Source organism: Ambystoma mexicanum, chromosome 9, assembly GCF_040938575.1.
Source record: "Ambystoma mexicanum isolate Mex_15411 chromosome 9, UKY_AmexF1_1, whole genome shotgun sequence".
Lineage (NCBI taxonomy): Eukaryota > Metazoa > Chordata > Amphibia > Caudata > Ambystomatidae > Ambystoma > Ambystoma mexicanum.
This window is the reverse complement of record NC_090931.1, coordinates 1,018,713,920-1,018,741,589: the sequence shown is the minus strand read 5'-3', so window position 1 is coordinate 1,018,741,589 and position 27,670 is coordinate 1,018,713,920. Positions and strand designations below refer to the sequence as shown.

The 27,670-nt window shown below is 41.9% G+C and overlaps 1 protein-coding gene across 7 annotated transcripts in view; it reads right to left on the bottom strand.

Moving 5' to 3' along the window:
- The window catches only part of LOC138488896 (sodium channel protein type 2 subunit alpha-like), a 1,049,646-nt gene that overhangs the window by 311,538 nt on the left and 710,438 nt on the right, over window positions 1–27,670 (bottom strand). For all 7 annotated transcript variants that reach the window (XM_069616277.1, XM_069616276.1, XM_069616279.1 and 4 more), the window contains one exon: window positions 26,483–26,656. In XM_069616277.1, coding sequence (XP_069472378.1) covers window positions 26,483–26,656 — 174 coding nt within the window. The remainder of the gene's footprint in view (window positions 1–26,482; window positions 26,657–27,670) is intronic.

Here is a 27,670-nt window from a genome sequence, read left to right as displayed (position 1 = left end):
GGTGAGTCAAAGGTGAGGCGAAGGTCTGAGGGAAGAGCAGTATGAGGGGGACCCTGATTATAAGAAGGAACACAACGATTTCAAAAACTGACTTTGAAACATTGCTCTTAAAATATTGCAGGGATGTAACCTCTATGAACTGTGTCCCAAACAAGATGTGGTATCTTAACTTACCACTCAAGGTTATCGAACGTTGTTATGCCACCGTTGCTCACTGCGAAGGAACCTCACTTTCTTGTCCACACACCCCTTTTTATTTGGAAAACTGAACAAATGTCAAAGATTACAGAAGAATGTAGCTTCAGAAACAGAAATAAGGACTGTTATGTTGTTGCTTGCACAGTAAAGCACGCGCATTGCAATTAGACCAATAATAAATGAAGCGAGGCAATGAATCGAAGAGAGCAATGATGTACATCTGATTCGTCTTTACTTCATAGCGTTACTGAACTTTAGGCGGTAGCCCCGCCTCTATCGTAACATGTGGGGCAGAGCCCACAAGAACGAAAACAGAATGGAGACTTCGATCCTTGACAAGTGATTGAACAAATAACAATAGAAATGGAACATGACATGGACTGCCCCTACATTTTAAGGGTGAGGGTGCACTTGTCACTGAAAACTCGTAAATGCATTTTTCTCTATGTGGTTTGTTTGGAATTTTGAGAAAAAAAAAAGATGGCATGGGTCTGATTCTGGAGATGTTTCTAAAGCGTAAAACTTAGGAGGATACCTTGCTAGGGAATGAGGTTTCTGCCACTGAGTGAAAATAGAGCTAGGGAAAGAAAATCAGATAAAGTAGGTTTTGTAGCTTAGAAATCACAACATAAAATTACTAAATATACCACAGATTTTAAGAGTTACAAATCAAATTTGAATAGTGGCATTGATAGTGTATGCTGCATATAGTGGCTGGATGATAAAAAGTTATAACGTTTAGTCATGGCTGTCAAAAAAGTACATCTATTTGAAAGTTTAATAAAGCTATTGCAGTTTTTAAAAACTAGTTATTAAAAGCTTTTAAAAGAAAATGGGCCTCATGACAAGTTTGCTGGTCTGGAAATAAGGGTGCCGGTAAGCTCATCAGCAACTTTGTATCCGGACCGGCAAACTACAGGTTTGCCTGCCAGAGCCGCTGTGCCCGACAGGTCTGACCCTGCCGGGTGCAGCTGTCACGGTAAGCAAAGCCAGCCCGGAAGCACTGGCACCGTTAACGGTACCGGTACTTCCGTGTCTTCATTCCCATAGAGTCTCTATAGGACTCTATGGGAATGGGGATTTACACATTTACTGGCGCCTGACATCCCGGCCGCCGGACTCATAATGTACCAGTGGCACCGGGAAGTCAGTGAAGCGCGGGTATATTTTTACGGGTCCGGCGGCAACCCACCAGTAGCACCGGCAGGGTTACCGCTGGGCCCGTAATGATGTCTTATATCACCTTGTAGCCAGTAAATCGCAAACAATGTTAAGAGTCACTAGCGCAGTTGTCTTCCAGCGCCAAGGCTTGTAGGAGAGTTGCATATTGTGTTCCTTCCACGGGAATCCATACCTTTGTCTGAGAGAGAACAGAAAAGGATGGTAAAAGAGAGGAAATGCAAAGGGGGCAAAAGGGTAAATGCAAATTAAAGCTTTGTATTGTAAGAAAGGGCTGAGGATGGTGTTCTTGATAATGTGCAGGCCTGTAGCATCCGTGTAGAATGACCAGAGTACAGCCCTAACTGGAAACAGGCAGATACATCTAGATTGCACAGTAGATCACCCAGCAGAGAGTGGACTGTGTACAAGCAAATAATGTGCACACACACAGGAAGAGAAATCAGGTGTATTAGCTGTCCCACAGAGTACTATTCCTTCATGGCCACACACTAAAGGATGGGTGCAGAAGCTGCACAGCTTGGGCTTCCTGTCCAGGGGGCTGCATGTGTCACATTACTGTCACGAGATAAGGTTATGAATAAAAAAACATATATATATATATATATTTGTGAAAGTGTGTTTGTATGTTTGGGGTTGGCTCCAGCCCCATAACAGTTGGTGGGCTGAAATGTTGTCCCAAGGTCGGCATTCCAGTCTTGGGTGTACTGACCATAGTGAAATTTGACCAACCCCTCCCATTTGCCCTGCACAGGGGTGAAGCAGGGTCCGGCCTTGTGCTATCAGTATAAACGATTTCAGGAGATTGACGATTTTGCATTTTTTCAATAATAGGAAGTTATGACACAACAAAACATACACAAGGCTATAGCAGATCCCCACATGCATTTCAGCAACAGACCCGGGCAAGCCGGGTGGTACGGTTTGTGTTTCAATAATTTTCAAAATTGTTAATTTTTTAAACCATATAAGAGAAAAATCAGACAAACAACATTACTGGTGATTTTCGTACTCTTTGTTCTTGCTCTTTCTCCTTCACACCCTGTAGGGAAGAGTCTCCATGACCTACAGGCAGTCCCGACAAAGGCATTTCTTTAATTAACTGATGTTTCTGTAAGAATGTGCACAGTGGCACTAGCGAGGTGCATACCGCCACGTGCTGGCTCTACACTTATACAGGCGCATCACTGACTGCCAAACACAGTTACAATACATTTGTTTCCCCCCACAATCAATGCTGAAACACAGCATATCCTAGGAGCAGCAGGTGGTAGGGGTATTGTGATGGAGGGAGTGCAATGACTAAGTAAGGTGTACCTGACTCAGAACAATGTACATTTTTACTCACTGTATCACCCTGATATGGTTCTCCCCTAACCTATAGGAACCAGACTACAAAGCCAATAAATACCAGGAAGGGAATCAGAAAATGCCAACTAGATTAAAGCAAACAGGATGTGCAGCCAGCCCTTCCAAGCTATGTAGGGTGTCCTAAATGCCTGCCCTTCATGTTTCTAAGAGAGAAACCTATCTCTGCAAAGTACAAATGCTGCCTGTGATTTGTTAGTATCTGTACATATTCTGAGGCTCATTGAAGCTTAGAATCTTTTAAGAACTAAAGGTGGGACATACAGCCTTTCTAGCAACAGTTGTCTTCTTGTCAGTTGCAAGATTGTCCTGTGTAACAAAATGATGATTATAAAAAAAAGTCTGGACGGTGTATTTCTTGAATGGTACAATGTTAAAAACAAATAATTTCTTCAGCTAAAGTAGAATGTGCTTTGGTTTATAAACTTGGAAAAATGAAGTCCTGATTTAAGTGAAAGTCAGGCACAAAAGATGGTGATGCGCCAAAACTCTTCGAAGCTCATATTCTATTTCTGTGTAATTTGGCACGGATCAATTACTTTCACACGTCAACGTAAATGGGTCCCTACCACCAAATGTTTGTAATTTGCCTGGCAGAGTGCAAAAAGTGGAGAGCAAAAAGGCAGCATGCAAGCCTATGCACTGCCTTTTGCCTTCCCCCTTCCCCTTTTGCACTCTGCCGTACAAATTGAGTGAACGCTGCCTGCCATGGCAGGCAACATTTACAATTGATACCTATGGAGCCTGCCTGCTTTTTGCTGCTGCAAAAAGACGTCAGACTCAATAGGGATCCCCAGCATTTCCACCGACATGAAAATGCATGCAGGTGCAAATGCTGGAGTATTTGTGTGGCAGAGTGGAAGGGAGGCAGCGGAAACATAGGTCACGTTTCACCCCTCCTCTCCACTATACACATTTGCCTTATGGAAGGCTTTTACGCAGTAGATTCCCAGCACAGTCCTTTTGCGCAGGGCTAAGAATTATCCCCTTCCTCTCTATGAAACAAAAAAGAGCCTATAGCACACGTATCCTTCTGGTGAATGTGAAAGCTAGTAGAAAAACAATTTTCTAGGATAAAACAACCACACATGTTTTTAGAAACGCCAAACACAGTATTTATGGGAATGAACATTGTAAAACGCTAGCATTACAAATGCATCCAATGCTATAAATGTAGCCATCTCGGTTTATCCTTCCCTCCTCCTACCCAATCCTTTCTTTGTATTCCCCACTTTTCTCTTTCCATATGGCGTTCTGAAGCAGATCCATTCAGTCCAATATTCACACCCTGCACGCGGGAGGTTACTAATGACAGGACAGAGTAGCTCATTCAAAACCCTTTGCATCATTCACAAGGCTGTCTGGGGCTTGGGACCATGCTACATGCAACTCTCTCTTACTTAATACTCTTCTTCCAGATCCCTCCGATCTTCCGGCTCCAACTTTCTGCCGATCAAGTGCTTCTCCAAGCAGAGAGCTGGGGCAGATGGCTCTCCTCAGCTGGCTCCCTCCTTTGGAACAGTCTCCCTCTCTCTCTCCATCTTGAACCGGACCTTCTCAAGTTCTACAAACAAATCAAGACCTTTCTCTTCTCCTCCTACTCCTCCTTCCCTCTCCCCCTCCCGTGCTCACCATCCCTTTGTCACTGAGATTGGCGGCCTGGTCACTCAAGGGCCAAATCGGTTCTTGGCCTTCTGCCCAATTGCCCCCAGCAGCCACCTACCTGTACTGCCCTCCAGGCCCACACCCACTGCTGCACTTACCTGTTGCGTAGTAGACCTCCTCCTTCCCCTGGGATGTCTCCGCTCTTGCACTTATCCGTTGCCTCCCCATTGGACACCTGTGGCATTTCCTCCCCTAGGGGACCCTAATTGCTCTTATCCACCACCCCCACTCTTTCATTTCACTGCACTTGCATGATCCAAATGTCACAAGGCCTAGTAGGACGGTTATTCATTTTTACTTACTCATTGTATTTTTCCTTGTTTATTTGTCCCCTTGTATCCTTTCCCTTGTGCCTTGTGGCGCTTTGAAAGACTGTCTTGTTGTATAAGCGCCTTGTATATATCCAATAAATAAATAAAATACATTGAAATTTCTTTAGAGAAAAATGGTCCTAGCAAAATGAGGTACGAAGCAATCATAGAAAAATTATACTTCAGGAATTTGCAAGCATTTCAGTGCCATCAAGGTGTGAAATAAGAGACGTAACTTTTGCTAAAGGTTGTAAGCACTGTCATGATATTGGGATGCCACACAGATAACATTAATAGTTGATCACCTTTTTCTTTAATACAGGAGGAGTGGGTAAATGCCCGTGAGAATAGCAGGAGAAAAACATAACTAGATGGGCCACTTGGTGAACTAAACAAACGGTTTAATAGAAAGTAATAAAAACAGACAGGTGTGGAGAATGATGTTCCTAATCGAGTGAGGACTACTGTCCAAGTCTGGCTCCCTGGTATATACAATTACAGTTCTGGGCTTCAATACCTTGGGTTTACAAAAAGAGTCGCTCACAGTCACCATTGTTGATTGCACCCCAGTGCTTCTTTTTTGATGGGTTGATGGGCTTCTATTCCTTTTTCAGAGATGTTCTAATCTACTGGCTGTAGCCACCTTCCTCGGTTTGAGCCCCCAAAAGGCTCCTATTGTTCTCAGGCAGAGCCAAGAACATACACCTATTCTCCTTCTCAGGTAGAGCTCACAACATGGTTGGGTTAACTTGTTCCGACTGAACCCACAACAGGCTCCTGCCCTTCTCAGGCAAAGCCAACAACAGGCTCGGGTACTTTTTCTCTGGTGGAGCCCACAACAGGATACAATTCACTTTCCCAAGTGCAGCCCCAAAAGCCTCAGTTTCGCTTTCTCAGGTAATAGGCATGTATTCTTTTAAGGTTCTGGGGCTCTTCCCTAGAATCTGGGTATCTCGCCCCACCAGGTTGGCACCATTCCTCTCTAAAGAATCTCTGGCCAGGAGCTTGGCTATCGGCCATAGCAGGCATATTGGTTTTCTTTTTGGGGCGCTGGCTCACCCCCTTTCCCTCTCTCCCAGGATTAGGTTCTCGCCATGGGTTTGTCTCCCTCTCAAGGGAAGGGTTTCTCCTGAGGGTTGGCTCCGTCCAACAGTCTAGATGCCTTCCTGGGGCTCGCTCTCTTCTTGGGTTCGACTCTCACCTAGGGTCTACACACCTTCCTGGCGCTGGCTCTCTCCCAGGGTCTGGCTCCGGCCAGTTCTCTAATTTGATAAGGCATGGAGTGCCCTTCTCAGCCTAGGAGGGCTATGGTATCCTAGTGCCTTAATCCTCGCCAGGCCACTAGTCCCTCCGACCCCTTTAGCACTCCTGGAACTTCATTGGGCTCTGTTCCTACAGTTCTGCAACACTTGGTTGCACTCCTGCTTCCCTGCCTCCCTGAATGGAGTGGGAGCGTGGGGTAGATCCCTGCCATGATCTCATTGGAAGTAAGGTTTTGTAGTTTGGGTGGGTGGGGTGGAGAAGGGAGGGCTTTAAAGGGGGAGGTTACTGTCATAAAAATGCGCAATGTGCTTATACTGTGTTCAGAGAGGTCGTTGTGAGAGGAACTGGTCCCCCCTCCTAGGTCACTGCTTCCTTTGCAGGTGAATGGTTCAAGCCTTAGGAATTTCTTTATTGTGGGCATGCTTACTTCATTTATCCTTAGGAATTTCAATTTGGTGCTGCCAGTGTGCATTAATGGAAATAAGTGTTTTGTATGGGCAGGCTTCCTGCTGTATGAGGAGTAGGAGGATTTCCACTGCACTGTTCTGGCTCAGTGATGGGGATGTACTGTTTGTACCTCACCTGTTCTCTGGGATCCATTTAAAAAGATGGTATGACTGCGATAGATATTGCAGTTGTGCGAAGGGGGCTTATTCTGCAGTGTAAATGGGCCTTGGGAGGTCCTCTTTTGAGAATGTCCTAACTCCAAACCACCTCTCTGGGTGTACTCTGTCCCTTGTTTCTCTGGAAACAGAAGTAAGGGATCTAATGAAAGCAACTGAGAAGGTCTTTGTTGGATATTGTAATTGAAGGTACTCTCCTACAACCTGCGTTGGGAAGCGTGGAAGGACTCTGAGTGATTCCCTATATGCTGCTACCAGGGGTTGCATCTCAAAGCATACACCTTCTCTTGGCTCTGAGTCTCCTGCTCCTCCTCAACTGGCTCCCTAAACATCACTCTTGTTGTCCAATGCCAAAGAAAACCTGAGCCATTTGCACTTTCACTGTGTGTGCTTATTTTGTTTCTGCTGCACTGATAATGGCCAGCTTTTACTTTGAAATGACATGGGGCTGTGACAATGTTGCCTGCCTTGCATTGGAGGTAGGAATGGGCGTGACTCAAGGATCAGGGTGCCACAACCCTCTACAGGATATGGTCCTGGAGTGGTCGATGGAGAATCCCCCTTTTTCCCCCACAGTGCAGGGATGTGCGGCAGGCAGTCTTCATGCTGTCAGCACGGATCAAAGTTCTCCCGTGAAAGCACCTTCATATATAATTATAAAGTTGTCTGTGGGTTCTTTAAGACAGGACAGGACAGGATAAAGTGTGGGATCACACACGTTAAGTGATTATCACAGAAGTATATATTTGATGCAACTCAAGTACGGCCATACACCCAAGACTCTAGGCCCTGGCCACAACCACCGCAGCATATCACACTCATATCACACCCATAGATTTGAATATCTATGAGGTGGTTGTGGCCAGGGCCTAGAGTCTTGGGTGCTAATTGAGTATATGCTGCAGTTAAAATGTTTGAATGTATGGGTGTGACAGTTAGTTATAAGCCGCAATGGTTGTACCACACTTAGATGGAATTCTTAACTTTAGCCTGCGTCACATCTAGATAGAAATGTGAATGTTAGCTTGCGCCACTTAGATGGAATTCTTAACTTTAGGCTGCGTCGCATCTAGATGGGATTAAGAATGTTAGCATGTACCACACTTAGATCGAATTCTTAACTTTAGCTTGCGTCACATCTAGATAGAAATGTGAATGTTAGCTTGCTCCACTTATATGGAATTCTTAACTTTAGCCTGCGTCGCATCTAGATAGAAATGTAAATGTTAGCTTGCACAACTTAGATGGAATTCTTACCGTTAGCTTGCGTCACATCTAGACAGGATTATGATTAGTATGTACCACACTTAGATGGAATTCTTAACTTTAGCTTGTGTCGCATCTAGATAGAAATGTGAATGTTAGCATGCGCCACACTTGGATGAAACTGTGAATGATGGTAAGTGCAATACTTGATTGGAATCGTGAGCACTAGCCTGCCTCACATCTAGACAGAATATGGAAAATTAGCAACGATGGAATAGTGAATGATAGCAAACATCAGACACAGACATAACTGCAAGGACAGCAATGCCAACTAACCAATCCACTAACAATTTCATCCCTCTGCATACACTTCTCAAACTCTAACCAAACACAACCACAAGCCTAAAACACAGCAATCCGTACTAACGTCACTACACTGCAACAACAAAACAAACCCCACATAGACTTGCACAACAGCACACAACGACTACCGACCATGAAAACACCCCAAGCCCAGCCGACGGACCCACTGGGCTGAGGCTGCCATCAGCACATTACTGCTCTCTTGCACTTTTCCAGCTTATTCCCACTAGCTCACCCCCCTCCCTCTTTCAGAGCCGCCAGAGCGCCAGGGGACCACTCCGGTGGTGATAGTGCGCGGTACAAATATCCTTTAACATTAACATTGCTCCACGTCAAGGTTACGTTTAAGCATTACTCTACAATTTAAGGACAATTTTAATATTTTTTTCCAAACCAGATGTGTTGAAGATTGAATTTTCTAAGGTATTTAAGTCTTGTTGTGGCTTGCTGACACATGGGTGGTCTCATACCATGCATGTCCAGTTTGCCTGTGGAGCAAATTTCAAGTATTGATTGCATTTCTTTTTTTACCATTGTTGCATTGAATTTGGAACAGCTTGCAAGAGTTGGCATTAAGGCCATAAAATTGACATTTTTGTGCGCTAATTGTTCCATAACACCAGTAGCACTTGCGTTATCGCCATAAAGTGCATAGATGTGCCGGTTTTTCAATATTGCTTGTGCTTCTTGAGATAGTACACCAATTCTAATACTTTTTAAAATGTTGGCGTAAGTTAGGTCTGCAGATTGACGCATGTTTTCTGTTAATTCTCTGTATTGGAAAAATTGCCAAAGGTTGACATTTCTTATGCTGCCAACAGTTTTACGGCAGAGTTTGTGTCCTAAGGTTTTAAAAATAGGTTCACCTTTCACTGGTGTCAATTGTAGGAGATCTCCGAAAACGATAATGTGTTTTCCTGCAAAGAGTTCCTCGTACTTTGTTTTAAGTACTTCTTGCAATCTGAGGTGAATCAAAGCCAACATTAGATTGGAGACCATGCTCACTTCATCTATTAGTAGCATTTTCATTTGTTTTAATACTCTGCGTAGTTCCATTGCAGCTTCTGTAGAAAGTTTATAATAGTCTAATTTGTTTTGGTGTTCTACTGGAAGGAGTAGTAATCGGTGTAAAGTCACACCGCCTATGTTGTAGGCAGCTAAACCTGTGCGGGCAGTTACAACAGCTGACAGTTTGTTGTTTGTCAATAGAAGGAACTTGCTGATGATTTTGATTAAGAATGTTTTGCCTGAACCAGCTTCCCCACTGACCTACAGCAGTATATGTTTGTAATTTTGGCAGGTACAGTCTTTATTTTTGTGCTGTACACCATGTGCAATTTCTTTTGTTACTTCTTCAAAAATGGATAACTGGTCTTTGTTAAGTTTTGATTGTAGTACAGTTAAGTCTTCTGTATGTTCTTCATAGTGACACATGCTGTTTTCCACTTCTGTCATAGCTAATTCTGCCTCATTTGCTATTAGTGGCTGTCCTAGTGGTTCTTGACTTCCTGTTATAGAAGGTTGACTACTGTCGGAAGTGTCTCGTGTTGCTGTTCATTGTGCAACATATTTGTACTGTGTAAAGTTCACATCGGTGATGGCGCTTTCATTTGCTTTGAATGCCTCTTCATAGCTGTCATAGTTATATAGCATCTCTTCCTCTTATCTCCATGGTTTGAAAAGTTGCAGCAGCGACATGTGATATAGTTCTTTCTGTTGAGGAGTTTTTAATGACAATTTGACATGATTAATTAAGCTTCGTTTGGTAAGTTTCACTAAGCTGCCTTCTGTCACTTTATATCTACCTTTGCTTTCATCGGGTTTTATATTATTTTTATATGCAAAGTTTTGGGCTATGTGGTATAGACACATGGTTTCCAAAGTGGTACTCCAGTTCGGGTAGTATGTGTCTAGTAAATTGTTCTTTAAAATGTGTTGGCTGTTGGGATCATTTTTGGCTATTGTTTCTATGTCCTCATATGATTTGAGAACTCTTTTTCTAGATTTAGCAGGACCAAGACTTAGCCATCCTATAAGTTCAGATTTTCCATACAAAGCAGTACCGGTTAAACGATCTGCAGCTTCATAAGTGCCACATTCTCTATGAGAGAGCATTTTTATGCCTAGGCTGTACAATTTCTGAGATAGTGTTTTGTCTGATGATAGGTCATTCCAGAGGTCTTGCAACTCTGTTTTTTCTGCTTTTGTTAAGTAGGGTGTAAAATATCATGCAACTGCAGTGGAATTGCCTGCAATGCACTGCACATCTATGTTTGCATTCCATAATAGGGCAATGATTGCATTGTAATCATTGCTATATTTTGATTTTTCTGTTCTTTTTATGTAATACCTGTTCTTAGGTGATTTACCTTTAACACTATGTCGAACTGAAGACATGAAGTTGTTCACTTCACCTGTTTCTGTAACTGGTCTAGGGAAACCAAATCGGCATTTGGTGTAGTATTTCCCTTTGCTTTTGTATTTGCAACAACAATATTTACCACATTTGTGTCTTTGAAATTGTACAATTTGTCCATGAAGGTCATAAATGACATATTTTTGGATGAACTGCAAAACAGTGGCATCCCTGTCCTGACCAAATTTAGGTGCATCTTTAATCCATAAAATCATGTGGATATGTGGTGCTCCTCTGGCCTAGCATTCTTTTCTCCAAAACAAGTGTTCCACTACTCCGAGCGGAGGAACAGTTTTATTACAAATAAGGTGTAGCATAGCAATGAAACAATGGTGGAAATATCTTGAAATATTAATAGGACCTAGAGAGCAAAGTTCTCCGGATGTTAGTATATCTATATTGGTTTTGTTGTTGTTTGATATGCGTAGGAAATCATGTAAATCTTCCCATGCATATTCTGCACAACTTAAAGTAACAAACCAAGTGGGTGGTCCAAGGTTTCTGATCATACAAAGTACATCTCCGTGACGTCGGAACCAGTATTCATTCGTACCACACATGTTTGCAAACAGATTTGTTATGCTTAATTGTAAAACCTCATCTTTTTCTTGCACTTTTTGTATTAATTGCATAGCTGACATTTTGAAAGTGGGTTCCGGATTTCAATATGTGTGCAACTCCGTAACATAGGGTTGCTATTTCACTTTCAAAGAGTAGGTGGAATATGTATTCCACATTTTGTCTAAATCTGGGATCTTCAGAATACATTTGTAATGAGCGGTATTCTGATGCTGTTATCTGAGTGGGTCTATCATCGTATCTTCCTCCTTTGCCAGTAGGAAATAGCAGTGGAAAAGCATGTGCTTCTATACTTTTTTACCATATGCCGATTGGTGACCCTTTGGTTTGTCGCATTTGGTAAGTTTCTAGTGCATCATCTATGCTCTCATTAGAGTGCAATGGAGGAATTATATAATGGTCTAAAAGAGTGGACAATGCAGCAGGATCCAGAAGTTCAAATTGACCAGTTTCTGATGAGTCTTGAATTATTTCAGTTGTTTCCCTTAAGCTTTCTTCAATATTTATGTCTTTGTAGTATTCATTATTGTATTTCAGATATTGCAAGGCTTGTCTAACTTTATGTAAGTCCACGAGTTGTTGCCAAATTATTTAGTCTTTTGTTGGTACACCACTTACTAAGACAATTACAGAATGCTCTATTGGATGTTGCACTCCTAGAGTGTGCACATGTTCTGTCAGATCTAATGGTAAATAAACTACTCTGCCACGAATGCCTTTCACCAATTCAGAGGCAGGTAATTTTGCTGTTTTTGGTTGAAGGCGTATTATTGCTTGAAATGGGTGTACTGTTTGAATTATGATGCAATCATAGAAATTGAGTTGTTGCCTGGGTTTTGGTAGTGGGAATAATTCAAAATTATTTGTGATAGCACGTGAAGGAGTTTGGTTGTTGACAAGTTTTGTAGTGCAGTAACTGCAACATATTAGGGGTTCACGTATTTGGTATTTGTTTTCTGCTAAAAGGTACAGAGCTAATTCAAACCATTTGGAATCTTCATTGTCTTCTATTTTGTATGTTACGACTATAGTTTTTGTGTTACTTTTGTAAAAAGTTCTGTGGCAACACACACACACATGGTTTGGTACTTTAGCGGATGTACGTTTAAATGTTAGCATTTCTTTTTTGTATGTGTGTAATAGAAGGTTGCCATGTGCAGAATTGTTGCTAGTCTGTTCTAAAACTATTGCATTTTGCACGTGGCTTTCACTTACAAAATATTTTCTCTGTATACAGTCGATTTCTTCTTGTAGGTATTTGGGTGTACCATGCAGAAGAGTGTTATTTAAATTGGCTAGTTCTAAAGCTGGACTTTTAGCATAGTACAGTTTATACACTAGATTTCTTAAATTTGAATGATGTGTTGATATCATTTTGATATCATGGAAGATGCTTTTGCAAATAGGTCCTGAAATGCAGGCTAATGAATGTCCTTGTAGTCCTGTGTATTTGCGCACTGGACAGGTATCCATATTTTGCAGCACTTTCATTTTGATTTTGTCTTTACCTTTCATATACTGATTGAGGAACTGGCGTAAAGATTTGAATGATGTTAGGAATGTTACACATTGATGTGCACTGCCATTTGTATACTGGATGGTCTGGTTCAGTTGAATGGAGAGGTAATTCTGAGTTTTCTGGGGGAACTTTTGTAAGCAGTGTTTCTTGTTTCATGATGGTATTATTGATTTTTTCATATCCTCATCCACTGCTATGGATGGCAAATGTGTTTGTTTGATTTTGTTTGTATGCTTCTTCATTAAAATATGGTTCTGTGGTCGTGGTGTGACTCCATTCACCTCCGCAAATATTTAAGAAGTTATTTTTGTTGACATTCCGTTTATTGAGAAGTTTTTTTTGTAGTTAGTACTTAGTTTTGTTAGTGGTTTCATCCTGTTTATAACTAAAATAAATAACTTCCTTTTGAGAAGGATTGCATTGTCTACGAGAGCTTCTAGGATTAATTTTCTAAGATACGCTTTAAGGGTTGTGGCTGATTTCACTCCTATTCTTATTAGATTCTGAAGGACTCTGTGGCGGAACATTTTTGCTAAAATACTTTTTTTACTTTGGTTTCTTGCTACTATATCAGGATTTATAGGAGCAGTGTTAGCAGTAGTTGTAGCCAAATTTTGTTAAGCATTTTGTGTTTCTTGCCACATTTTGATAGAGGAGGCAAAGTTTGTGTAATTGAAGATTCATTTGTTTCGCTAAATGACTGCATTAGCTGTTTTGTTTTAACGTTTTGTACCAACTCTAGTCGAGATGGATGCTTACTTTGGACACTTATTTTCATTTGCTCTATTTCTGCGTTCCTTTCTATGGACTTGCTGTTTGGTAGGCATTCTTTGGGGTCTGTTGAAAAAAAAGAAGGTATGGGTTGGTCTGTTTTACAATGTATGTGTGCTGTGTGCATGCGTGTATGAGTTTGATGGGGAAGATGTATGTGGTGGTGTGTGAATGTGCATTGGGCAGTTACAATGAGCTGGGAAGGCTATTCTTCTGTTTGTATGTTACTACACTGCGGTTCAGATGACAGTAGAAAGTGAGCTAGTGGTGACGAGAAGCATTAATAGTAAAGGTAATGGTATAAAAGTAAAACAGTTCTTTATTTTCTAGTACTAACATTCTAAGGGATGAGTATGATATTTGTGTTGCAAAAAAAGAGATTTGTGTGCCATTCTGCCTGCTAATCTCTGTTTAATAAATGGGGATTTGTGGACAGAATGGTTCATAATTGGATAGGTTTTTTTGGTGCACAAATTACATACATACCCCACACAATCTCTTTGGAGGAAGAGTAAGAATATAAAGGTAGTTTTGTACTTACTTTTTTTGTGCAATGACCAGGTTTCTTCGGATATGTTGTTTGTAGTGTAGATGCTGTTGATTTTCAGGAGAGTGGTCTTCACTGCAATTGTAAAAGGAAGAAGTTAGTAATTTTCTGTATTTATAACACTGATGTTAATGTACACGTTCATTTTTCAGCTTTTGTGGAAGTATTCTGGTTTGATATCTCGACACAGTGTATGCGTGCATTTCATTTGACTATGTGCAGCCTTTATATGTTATTTGAAATATGTTAGTTGAACCTGCTTCGCAAATGAGTACGATTTTAAGTTCATGAACTTCCCTTGTTTTTTTGCAGCTGTCTTGCAGATAGCAAAGAGGTTTGGAAGTGATAGGTTATTACAGTAGATGGGAAAAATTTGAATACTTTCATATTATAAGTAGGAATGTGAAAAATAGGGAGCACCCGAGAGGGAGATGTCACCACAGCAATCGGGAACGTTTATATTTCTCGTACGATCGCATTGGAAGTAGCATTAATTTAGGCAGAAGACAGTAAAAAATGGTGACATTTTTTAATGAGAAATCGAGTTTCGCACGTAAATCGGGAGGGTTGGCACGTATGTATAGGTTATGTGGGAGATAGTAAGAAGTAGTGCAATTTTTCAATGACAAATTGGAAGTCTCGCGCTTAAAGTGGGAGCGTTGGCATGTATGTATTGGATATGCAGATTTAGTGGCATTACTTTTTTTATATGGATTCATAAGAATTGTATATGTACTCTGAATAAAATATGCATAGCTGTACTTTGTAATCATGCATGTGGATATGCATGGAGCTGTAAGTAGAAATCCTCGAAACTTGCACAGTACTTTTTGTAGTAGGTGCTTTGCAATGATATGAGAGTTGTATTCAGAGTGATCAACAGTACATTTGAAGTGCGGAACTCTGATGACGGAGTTAGATGTAGAGGTCTTGGATGTGATTGGTGGATGGTTGTGTGACTGCTTAGCTGTGTCCAATGAGGGAATGGATTTGCGAGTGATGTGGAAATGGTAGAAGGGCTGGCTAAGAGTTATGTGCCGCACGGACACCCCGCTTGTCCGCGGGTAGGGCGTGCCACATACGGGGTTTCCCAGCAAATCCAGTATGTAAAGGGGACTGTAGGGATCAGCCAATCAGATGTTGCCATTGTTCATTTGCATAGAAAGAGTGTGTGTAGTGAAGATGGCAGAGGTGGAGACAGTCAGGGTGTTGGTGCTCAGAGATATTTTTGTCCATAGTTTACAGCACTATTCTGAAGGTAGGCATGTGGCAATTTCGATGTACGAGGAGTGGAGGTGGTGTGGAGCACTGCTACGGATTGCAATGTAGAGGCAATTCTCCAAGTTTGCAGAGATATGCGTAGGATGAACAGTCCCCATGTGGTAGTTTTGCACTATGGTGCTTTCCATTTGGGCTACGTGAGTTCACCTACTTTGTTGGGAGATTTGGAACAGTTGGTTCAAGCAGTCATCATCATCTTTCCAACTGCTAAAGTAATTTTTTCTGGCTTACTCCCTCGAGCAAAATGGGACAACAGTTCTGTTTTTTGTCCTGATCAAAGTATTGCTAGGTTTGCAATCAATTGCGGCATGCGTGCTTTCATGATAAGAGCTGGTATGTTTCTTCTGCAGCCACAAGAACATTTTTTCCAGTAATGCAGCTTATTTTGAAGCAGATGGTGTTTCTTTATCATTTTTGGGAAATGCCATGCTCTTTTGAAATGTAAGGCTTGCTTTGAAAAAGGTTATGTAATGATTGTAGGAGTAAACTAAGAAGAAAAAAAAATACAAAATAACAGGTGTCTGTCAGGCATCTGCAAAAAAAAGAGCCCACCTTAAAGGGGAAAAGGGGAACACTATTTAAATGTACAGTTGTCACGCTTAGATCCTCTACGTGTCCGCAGACATGGCAGTAGTCTGCAGGCAGTGCGTACTACATACGGGTATTTTGGGGTGAAGAGGCATGCAAATGAGAATGAGCGGAGCTAGGGATTGGTCAGTAAAGTTCAGTGGGTGTGTTATGAACGGAGAGATTTAGTGAGAACGTCTTTTCCCTGAGAGGAGAACAGACAGCTATGGCTGTGTGTGCTCGAAAACAGATTATCTGGATTTTGGGAGACTCATGGCTACATTGGTTGACGGTGCATGCAGAACGTTGCAGTATATCTGCAGATCTTGAATTCCCTCATGTGGAAGTGCACATGCATGGAGTGCGTGGAATGAAGTGGCTGGACTTGGTACCTCTCTGTGCTACTTTACAGACAGAGCGTCATCCTGATATAATTATCATTCATTGTGGAGGAAACAGTTTAGGGCATGTGTCTGGAATTTCTTTGCAATCTGCAATGAAGGAAGGACTTGAGAAGGTCATGGACATGTTTCCAAATTGCCACGTAATTTTTTCACGTATTGCACAAAGACAAATGTAGCTGCGTTCTTCTTTATATGGTCCACAAATGGAGAAAGCGAGGCGCAATGTCAATAAGGCTGTTTGTGCCTTTCTAAGAGATGTTGGCATGTCCTCTTTCCACAATGAAAATATTATGTTTCGTAGCACACTCATTTTTCGCAGAGATGAATTCCATCTTACATATGCTGGCAATCAGATTTTTCTTCGCAATGTACAAAATGCATTGCAACCTTTTTTGCCATTATTGTCATCTATTTTGCATTACATGTTGAGGAATCCAAGTTTTTCAAACACACACACCACCACCAAAAGGCTCTTTTCAGAGCCACCACTTACTCCCAGAGAAAAGTGCATTGGTTTTGCTACGGTTGCACCCTAAAATTTTGTCTGTCCTAGGACTGTCCGCTGACTTTTTTTAAAAATGTGCAGAGGCCTACACCGTTTACTTGATAGTTACTTTTTACACTGAGAAAGGCAGCTCTGAAAAGAGCCTTTCTTTTACATTTTTGCTGTTTTATATTTTTTTGAATTTTTTTACACACGACACACTATGAGAGGAGGGAAAAGGAGGGTAAGGAAGGGACACCAACCACGGGGATACGAAAGGGCAGGTGGAGAGAGAAAGATGTAGGGTAGCACTTCTTCTGGTGTTCTTGACTATAGTCTCGAAAGCACTTCAAAGACTCTCCCCCTGCAGAGTACTGCGTCGCAGTACATACACAATATTGTGACCTTCAAAAGGTCAACAGCATCGCAAATGGCCTATGAGGCAGCTGGAGGGATGCGCTCTCCCACAGGAGTGTCTCTTGTGAAGAGAGGATCGGACACAGAGGATGCTGCGGATTAACTCAACATACTACGTCCTTTACATGGTACCACTTTGCGAATGTCTGCACCGTGGAACGAAGTTAGGTGTTGCTTCATGGTTTTTGTACCAAAGCTGTACGCACCAGGTCTCCCACGACGCAGCACCAAATTGCACTTTTTACAGGTGACGAGGTTCGCACGTGCTTTGGTACGTTACCATAAACGGTAAACAACTGCCACACCCACGACTCCCGGTGAGTGGTGGTAGTAGGGAGTTCCCCCACCTCATTCTCTTCATCCTCTTCTTCCTCGCTCTCTACATCCTCACACGTATTTCCCTCTGCAGGCCCTTGGGGAGGTGGTGGCGGTGGAGGATTTGGGGGTGGTGCTGAGGGTGATGTAGCAACAGCAGCCATGGATGCCATCAGAGGCATTGCTGGGGGGGGCTGAGGGGGCTATAGCCCCGGGTCTTTTGGTTGTAGCCCCGGATAGAAGTTCCGGGACTACAACCAAAAGGTAAGCTAGCCCCGAGTCTTAACAGTCCCGACATTAGCGTAGCCCCGGATCTTTTCCAGGCCTAGCAACACCCCTGGATGCCATTAGGGTTGGTGAGATAATCTCCACTAGAGCACTTACGGCAGCAAAACTCAATCTACAATCGCCAGAAGTACAATGAAGATGAGCTTGGGGGTGTGGCCTTTTATAGGGGTGGAGGGGTGCCCCTCGTGACCATATCGATCAATCAAAAGCGTTGAAAAAATTACAAACATTATGTGGAAAGCTAGGGCTATTGTATGGGACATGTGAAATGGTGATTTTGTATTGTAAAATAATTCGGCTTGTGTGCATACGCTCTTTTGAAATGTTGCGGAAGCACACAAAGTGCTGAAATTAGGGCACACGCTCAATGTGGGTGCGGTCACATGATGACATCGTGAACACATCCGCGAAGGAAATGGGTGCCCGCAGGACACCAAATGCCAGGAACGGTCGTGTACATGCGCATGGGTGTTCTACGGACAGTTTCGGGTCCTGAAACTAATTAAAAGTGCGACACAAGTGAGAAGGACAGTTACGGACAGGCGCAATGTTCGGAGGACTTACGGGTGTGGTGCGCATGTGCGTAGATGTTCTGCTCACTGTATGGCCAGGGATAGTGTCCTTAGGACACCTCCATTTTGTTTGACTACGGACATGCCAGACACCGCGTCTGTTCTACGGACAGTTCCATCTTCGCTGCAGACAGTACGGACAGGTATAGTGTCCTTAGGACATCCATATTTTATTAATTGCGGACATTTTATGTCTTTTAAAAAAAAACAAAAAAAATTGGATGCACACAATTCCAATAAAAGTAAGGTAACATTTTTTTTATTAAACACATATGCAACAATTAAGAGAGAGAGGGGGAAGCAGACACTGAAACAAATATGGGGGAATTAGGGGTTTCCACAGGCTTGTTGTGAGGGGATGAAGGGATGGAAGTTTTGTCGAAACGTTTATGTTGTTCTTCAGGGTTTGGGGATAGTTCACTGTGAAATGGAGAAGGGGGACAGGTACTGGTAGGACAGTGGTCTCTTTTAGCATGTCCACTTTGCCTTCTATGCGTTTCAAGGTCTCTTGTACTGTGTCTTTTGGTGGACTTTGTTCATTTTTTACCTGGTCTATTAAAAATAAATATATATATGTTAAGTATCCATAAAGTACTGACTATTAATTTGCTTATGCAGAGAAGTGTGTACCATTATTATCGCTATCTTCCGACATTTCGCCATGCGGAAAATTCTCCTCCAGCCAGTCCAAAGTACTGCACATTTCTGTGTGAAAACAACAGGAATACATTAATTGTTCTGCACCTCATACAAAAAGTGTACCAACATACACGAAAAATGAAGTTCACTTACTACTTTCTTGTAATTTGTATTCGTTCTGTTGTATTCGTCTACTGTCGCTCGTAGCTGTACAGTTTGTGAGGTAATTATGTTGGAGGCATATCTTTTTTTGTTATGGTATAATCCATTTCATCACACATGGTATTTATATGGATGGGTTATGTGTGAGACGTGTAGGTTCCAATGGTTATTTATTACTACTTATAATGTGTTTATGTGCTGCTTTTTAACCTTCTGCAGTTTTTATATGGCATGATAGAACAATTTCAAATATCCCCTGACTGTTTGGGTAGTGTTGCTGTCGTCCACGCCCGTCTGCGGACAGACGATCAGTCCATGGCCTTCAAATACCATTAGCGAAGGAGGTTCAGTATGTTCTTTGTTACATGTATACATGTACACAAAGTAAGGGAATCCTAGTAATTATCTCCCAATTTCACATGATGAATGTGTATATTCAGTAAAATAACTTTGTTAAAGAGATGTTACGATTAAGTTGCCCTACTAAAAAGATAAGAAATTCTGTAAAAAAAACGTTGTTAACAGGACGTTATGGTTAAGTTGCTCTACTAAAAACCTGTGAAATTCAGTAAAAAAAAACTTTATAGACGGGACGTTATGGTTCCAAGTAAAACCGAAAAACCCTTGAAATTCACCAGTTATGGTAAGCTAAGCAACCATAACTCGTGCCACCACTACTGTGCACTGCTAACACTAACACCCAGGACATCAAAGATAACATCAAAAATGTCATTGATGACATCACTGATGACATCACATGTACATTTCCTTTGAATGAAAACTCCGTAGAAGGTATTCTTATTATAATGTTCACCAAAAAGTGTCAAGGATGATTGCAATACATATCAAGTGCTAATTAGTGCATTAAGCAATGCATTGATATACATAGCATTCTATTATGCAGTTCTATGCAGTATACTAAGGTACTCATGTCGCAATATAGGCATTGTACGCAGCATACATGATGGAGGTGCAATATTCATAAGCTTGCCATGTTGAACAGTGAATTGATAACTGTTTTCTTATTAGAGTTTTGGCTACTGTGAAACACGTGATAAGTAGGTAATGAAAACCACTTACTATATAATGGCATTATTATAGACACAACACAAAGAGACATCATCACACACAGATATGAGTATATACACAAAAACTGAAGTAAGGAAAAAAACAGCGGTACTAGCATTAAGTGTTCATAACCTAACTGATAATCTTTATGCAGAGAAATGATTGGTCCGTTTCAAAGGTGATACTTACCCTATGCATATGTATCACATGATTTGACTGGACCCTAAGGGAATTACTGTAAGAACATACTTGAAGGACAAGTCTACAATTATAGTACCTTTTATATTTTTAATCCCTGACTGTTACTGAAGAAAACCATGTGGGCTAGATATGTTAGTAAAGGACAAAAAGGGGGAGCCAGACATGTGATGTCATCAGTGATGTCATCAATGACATTTTTGATGTCATCTTTGATGTCCTGGTTGTTAGTGTTAGCAGTGCACAGTGGTGGTGCGAGTTATGGTTGCTTAGCTTACCATAACTGTTGAATTTCAAGGGTTTTTTGGATTTACTTTGAACCATAACGTCCCGTTAACAAAGTTTTTTTACTGATATATATATAAAATAAATGGGGATATGAATGCGTGTCCTCTGCTTCCTTTGTTCACCCTCCAACTGTTTTTCTCGCACTTCCCACACTCCCGGTGGCTTCACTCTAGAACCTTATTGTGTCCCTGCATTCTGCAGGCACGATACAACACATCCCTCTTTATTCACACAAGCTCTTCCTCTGACTTCCTCAAGACTGAGCATAGTCTTCTAGATAGCTTGGTCATCGGTAGCCCCTTCCTAATCTTGATGTTGTCGGTGAAATATCAGTTCCTTCTAACAAGGAAATTCCAAAACTGTCCCCTTTGTTCACTTTCACATCCTTCCTTCCACTCATGAGGTCATTGTTCCTCGATCACAGAACCATCACTCTCTCCAAGTTCCACACCCTTACATCCTTTGTCCTCAGAGCATGTTTGAACACCTCTATCATCTCAATTGGTCTGGAACACTGACAACCATCTCCTCCCAACATCACTGGTAATTTGGTCCTGACCCAACCTCCCACTCACGGGACATTGGATGTCTTGAAAAGTCTATTATCTTGCAGTTTTTTGTTCCTTAACTGCCTCTTTCTGATGTTACACTTTGCATCATCCAACACCACTTCCAATCCGGTCACATTATCCATCCAACCTGGAAATAACTTGGTGCTGGCTTTTCTCCGTCTGCTATGTTCAAAAGGAGAAACTCCAGTTGTGCTATGTGGAGTGAATCTATGAGCCACAACCATTCTCTTCACAGCTTCCTTCCAGTCCCTCTCATTAGACCACACCCATCTAATGGACTCTTTAATAACTCTGTTATATCTCTCCACAACCCCATTTGTTTGGGGGCGATGTATGGCACTGTCTTGTGAACAATGGCTATCTCCTTAAGGTATGCTTCCATTTCCTTCGACTTGAATTGAATTGAGAACCATTGTCAGTCAAAATTATCCCAGGATAACCCTCACAGTCACACAATTCCTCCAGAAACGAAATTACTCTTCTAGTCGTAACATGCCGAGTCATCATCAACCCTGCAAATCTAGTCACCATATCAACAACCACAACACAACTACTCCATAAAGGCCCAATCACGTCAATCACTAGTTTCTCCCATGGTCTCCCTGGTATATCAGTGAGAGCCATTGGACATCTCTAACTCACACACTCCTTGTCACTGTTGATACAAAGGATACAATTCCTGGCGGCCCTTTCAATTTGCGTATCACAACCCAGGCACCAATAGCTGTTCTTTATTCTGCGTTTAGTATTCACTATTCCTTGATGTCCTTCATGTCTAAGATGTATCACTTTCTCCCTGATTTGCTCGGGTGGTATGAGCTTATCTCCTCCCATAAGATTGGCATTAGGAATACACAGTTCATCTCTAACATTCCAGAAGGCTTCCATTCCCAGTCTTTGCGCATTCTCTTTATTTAATCCACCCACCATTAAGTCTCGGACGATGATCATCATATTAGTATCCTTTGCCATTTCTTCACACCATTCTTGCTTCGATATTGAGGACTTCTGAATTTGTATGTAGCCCATTTGATGGCAAGAGCTTTCTTTTCAATGGTTGCATAAGCCTTCTGCATACCCTATTAAATGCTCCTCCTCTGTTGTAGTTATGTAAAGTTGGTCCTGCTGCTAATACTCTCTTTATGTATTGGAACTCATTTGCCAACTATCATCTCATGCAATTGTCTTGTTCATCTTCATCAACCCTCTCAAGGCCACAGTGTGATCAGCAAATCCTGGAATAAACTTTGAATAATATTCTGCTATGCCTAAAAATGTTCAGAACTGTACCTTGCAATTCGGTGTGATCATATGTTCTATTGTATCAATCAGATCCTTCTTTGGTGAAATGCCTTCCTTAGAGATCACATGTCCCAAAAACTCAATTTCTTTCCTGTTCATTTTTGATTTCTCTCTGAGAGTCATTCCTACTGCATGCATACATCATGCAGCTTCTTTAGGACTCTCCAATCTTTTATCGTGTTCTTTTTCATTCTCTGCATAGACTAAAACATTATCTTGAAAGAAGATCTTCTCCTTCAAATATTCTGTACATGATCTTCGGAAAAACAGAAGGTGCAGGGATACGTCCAAACGGCATCCTACGATATTGGAACAGTCCTTCTGGAGTAATAAATGCAGTCATATGCCTAGATTACTTACGCAATTTGACCTGAATATAAGCAGATGTAAGGTCGAGTGTTGAAAATACCCTCGCCGGACTCATTGTACAAATCAATTCTCATAGTGTTTGCTCATTTTCTTTAAAGACTTTTCATATTCATTCATATCCCCATTTTCATCAGCCGTTAACTCATGTAGGTCTTTACATGTAGGGGCGAAGGGAAAAGATTTGTATACACTATCAACTTAGCAACACACGGTCCCCCATAGGGATTGGGCTTTTTGTTTATTGGGTTGCTATGGTCCATGCATGTACACAACTAGTGGGAAAAGATAGAGTATCCCTCTTATTGTATTAAGCATGTACATTACGGATGTCACAATCATGACAGTCCCTCCCAGTCATTTCTACTGAGAAAGTACATCACAGTTGCAACAACCTATCAGTAATCCGTGAAGTAATATGAGCCCTCCACTATTACCATGCATGCCCGGGTAGACTGCAAACCAGACGAGCCCCTGAGCAAGACTACGCAGGCGTTCGCTCTCACAGACCTAACGAAGGCTGACACAACAAGCGGTATGTCGCTGACAGCAAGTAAGTCAGATCGCTTTTTCTCTCACAAATTTAAAAGTACTTTGTTTCATGACCCGGTAGTGATTTCACGATGGACATGACCATCAGCATTCCAATGCGAGGCACTCATACACGACAGATCTCTGATTGCGCTCTATACCCCCACATTTATTTGACGGCTGTTAGTGGCCAGGTATTTGTTGCAACACGGCATTCGTACATTTACAAACGTTACGCATAAAAACTTGATGATCTACATGGTGGGTAAAACTAGTTACAACCAAAACAGCAATACTAAAGGACATCTATGTCCTCTGTCATTTATACCAATTAACAAAAAAAGGGGGAAATCCCAATATTACTACTACAGTAGTTGCTCTACCTTTTATCGGGGGGATAGACTCATTTTACAATAGAGATAGTTAGAACATACCAACAGCTTACAGTAAACATTAAATCATATAGTCGTGACATATACTCTAGGAGTTACTTATCTAGAGTAGGAACTTCCTACTCTAGATAAGTAACTCCTAGAGTATATATGTATTCTAAGAATAAGAGCTAAGAGAGGTTTAAGCTGGTTAATTGCCTCTAGACTCTCTCTATGAATCTCCAAACGTGTACTAGAACTATGCTACCTAATTTCATATAGGTCCATATGTCACGACTATATTGTCAGGTTTTTAGACAGTGTTTTAGTCTTTATAACGATTAAGCAAAAGTGTTTTCTCTCGTTTTTTACCAAATGAATTGTGTCTTTGGCTAAAATTTACTAATACAAATTTATTTTTTGATCATGAGAAAATGACAGCTCTGATTTAATGTTTACTGTAAGCTGTTGGTATGTGCTAACTATCTCTATTGTAAAATGACTGTCATTTATAAACAGAATCAGACCAGTTAACAAGCCGGTGCAATGCTGTACTCAAGACAGCTTTAAAATAAGAAACATCCCCAAGACACTTAAAGCAACCACCAGGCATGTGGTACACCTCAGACATAAGGTTCTTTTTTACTTCTGAACCCTTTTCAGGCAGATTAGTTTCACAATACATTTTCATCTTCATCTTGTTTTTAATAGAAATACTATCAGTGGGGGTACCCGCCTTGAAATCACCCCGCCTTTCTCCACAGCCAGAGTACCTATCCTTGGGGGGGGGGGGTTTAAATCAGTAGTCTCATCTCTCTACCTCCTTCAGGGACTTCGTAGTAGACCAGGCAGGGTGGTATGATTGCCACACTCCACTACCTGGTACTCTCTCTTGCTCTCTATTTCTCCTCTGGTCTCTACTCTCCAGCTCCCCGATGACCTCTCTCCTCTCTACAATCCAGGTTCTGGTCTTATGCCCCTCTCTCCCTTCTCCACTCTCCAGCTCATTCCTGATATTGTCCATGTCTCCCCAGATCTCACTACTCCCACACTAAGTTTACCTCTACTTTCTTCCACCCCATTTCTCAATTCCCTTCCCTTCTCTCTCTCACTCACTCACACTCTCCTGCCACCTCCAACATTGCATCCAATCACTCTTTCACTCACACAAACAACCAAATTGGTACCACCCGCTCAGTCGCAACACCTCATGCAAACTCTTTCCCAACATTCCAAAAGTCTCTTTTAAGTCTTCCTCTGCCAGCTACACCCTCCTTTCTGGTCCGTCTCTTGGCCTTCCTCCAGCTCCTCTAACTTCACTGAAACAGGTCTCACTGCCAAATTACTCTGTTGGCATTTTCTAGCCCTACCCTTCCTGCCTAGTAGGTTCCCTCTGCTCCCATTTGCTGACTGAGCGAGCTGCTTCCCTAGGCCAGTCTCTGGCTTTTCTAATCGCAACTCCACCCATGTCCTCCCCTTCTTCTAGGGACGTCTCAGTGAGGTGTTAATAAGGAACTTCATCCCAACCACATTTTCAGCAACCATCTTTGCCATGCAGTCCGTGCAGTCACTGTGGTCATTTGTTCTCAGTGTCTCCCCGTCACTTGAAAAGTCAATATTCTAACCGGGTTTGCTGTGCAGTCTCTTAAAAGTTCCTGATTCGCTTCATTTACTCATGTGCTCCCATATAGCCAGTCTTGGGTTTGTGGGTAAGGCATTGGGTCCCCCATATGGATGAAAAATAGGGAGGGGTAGTCTATTTCCATGAGGGCAACCAGTTTGTTCCTCCTTTTCTGCACCAGGTTTTATCCATTGGGCCCAGGTACACTGCGTTACTTATACACTTCTGAATGGTGCTGCTTCCTGGAAATCATTATCCATTCTAGGGTCATGAGGAGTCTGGTGCATGCTAGTAGTAGTAGTCTCTCAGAACCACCTGAAAGAGAAGAGAAAGGGACCTGACCAGGACAGAGGCTGATAGGCATTGGCTAAGCGAATGGGGCACCAATATACATGCATGCCTCAACACATAAGATGGAGCTGGGGACCAGGGTCCTCCTCAACTCCCCAGACCATCTCTGGGGTAGTTCTGGCTCTGACGTTTCTTATTAGGGTACCTACACCAGGCTGAGATGGATCTTTGGCCCTGTCACACAATTTACAAGTAATATAAATGATGTGAAGATGTTTTGGTTTTGGTTATTTCAAGGACTTGAAATATACAAGATTCACATCTACCAGTTAGCACAGTTAAGCATGTGTGAAGCATGTTGTCTTTTCCCAGAACTGATCAACATCCTGGCTTTAAACCAGTATATATATTGTCAGGCCACACAATTTCAATACAATTCATGGAACATGGCATTAGACAGACCTGACAAATACAATAAGCACACCCTAGTTGTGTCAATTGTTCTGAAATAATCAGTACAACATTAAATGAATCTGTCTTTTAGAACATGATCCGCTGCATTGCTTGACAGAGGTCCACAGTAGTAGGCACCTAGGAAACAATATATGTGCTGAGTCGAGCCGTCAGACTTTAAAAGGTGTCCCACGATTTCTTATTTTAAAGATGCTCTGGGTTATTTGACATGCTTTTTATCAGAAAACATACTGAGTGCAATGATAATTCAGAGTTATTCTTACCAATCGGAAAGATCGAAGAACTGAGAGTCCTTCCACGTCTGCTAGGCCCAGTTCCATTAAACTAAGACTGACTATAATGCCATCGAAAATATTCCATCCTACTTGGAAATAATAATAAGGGTCAAGGGCGATTAGCTTAAAAACCATTTCTGCTGTGAAGATTCCAGTGAATACCTAAAAAAAGAACAGAATCCATTAGTCTATTTCCAAGGAAAACATATTGGTTTACATGCATTCGTTTTTTAAATAAGGAGATAGCAATGATTTTTAAAATTAATACTGTTAGGAAAGATTTTTCTTTTTGCAAATTTCCTCCCATTGAGTTCAATTGTAGCCCCAGCTTTTTGTCTATGTCCTGGAACTGTGGCTGACTTTTGACGTAAATTAAGGCTTTTTAGCTTCACCTACTTGATTGGCTCATTCATTTGGGGTCACTTGGGAGTCTCTAAGGCTCCCAGTGCAGGGAGACTGTTTTTCATTTCATGTTTTGCTGCGTTTATTTTTGTAACACACACTACCTTAAGTGAAGTGATAAAGGAGCGCTTTTACCCTTTTTGTCTGGCAATATTTTATATGCAAAGTGCCATTACGATCGGCTGGTGAGAGTGAACAGCGTTTTACTTTTTTCCAGTGCACTACCATGCACCATATTCTTTTTACCGAACTCCCCATGTGTGAGTAGTGAGCCACTAGGGATGAAGGTGGTGCCAGAAGGGGATTGAAGGGACGGGGATCTAACAGAAACCTTATCGCACATTTTAAAGAAAAAGTGCTCAGTTCATTTCCGGAGTCCATGTCGCTATATTTGGTAGGCACCACTCCAGTGGACTTAACTACCCAGAAGTTTCCCGGATGGTGAGAAGAGGTGTGCTGACCTCACATGTTAGCAGCAAGATTGCGTACTCCTACTAAGAGTTACAGTGAGAGGGTTGATTGGTCACAACATTGTGCAGTATGACATTTGGGGACTCCATTGCCCATAATTCACCACAAGGGAGCAGACCAGTCCACAGCCTGGGATATACAAAGAAGCAGTGGGCGCTCACCAATCATGCACTCAGCACCCATACAGCGGGAGACGCTACACCTGGCAGCAGAGGTACCACAAACCAGGCAAACTGCTAACCCAGAATGCCCATGAGCAGCTGAGAGGCAGCAAGGGAATTTCAAAATGCTGCTGCAGGCCAC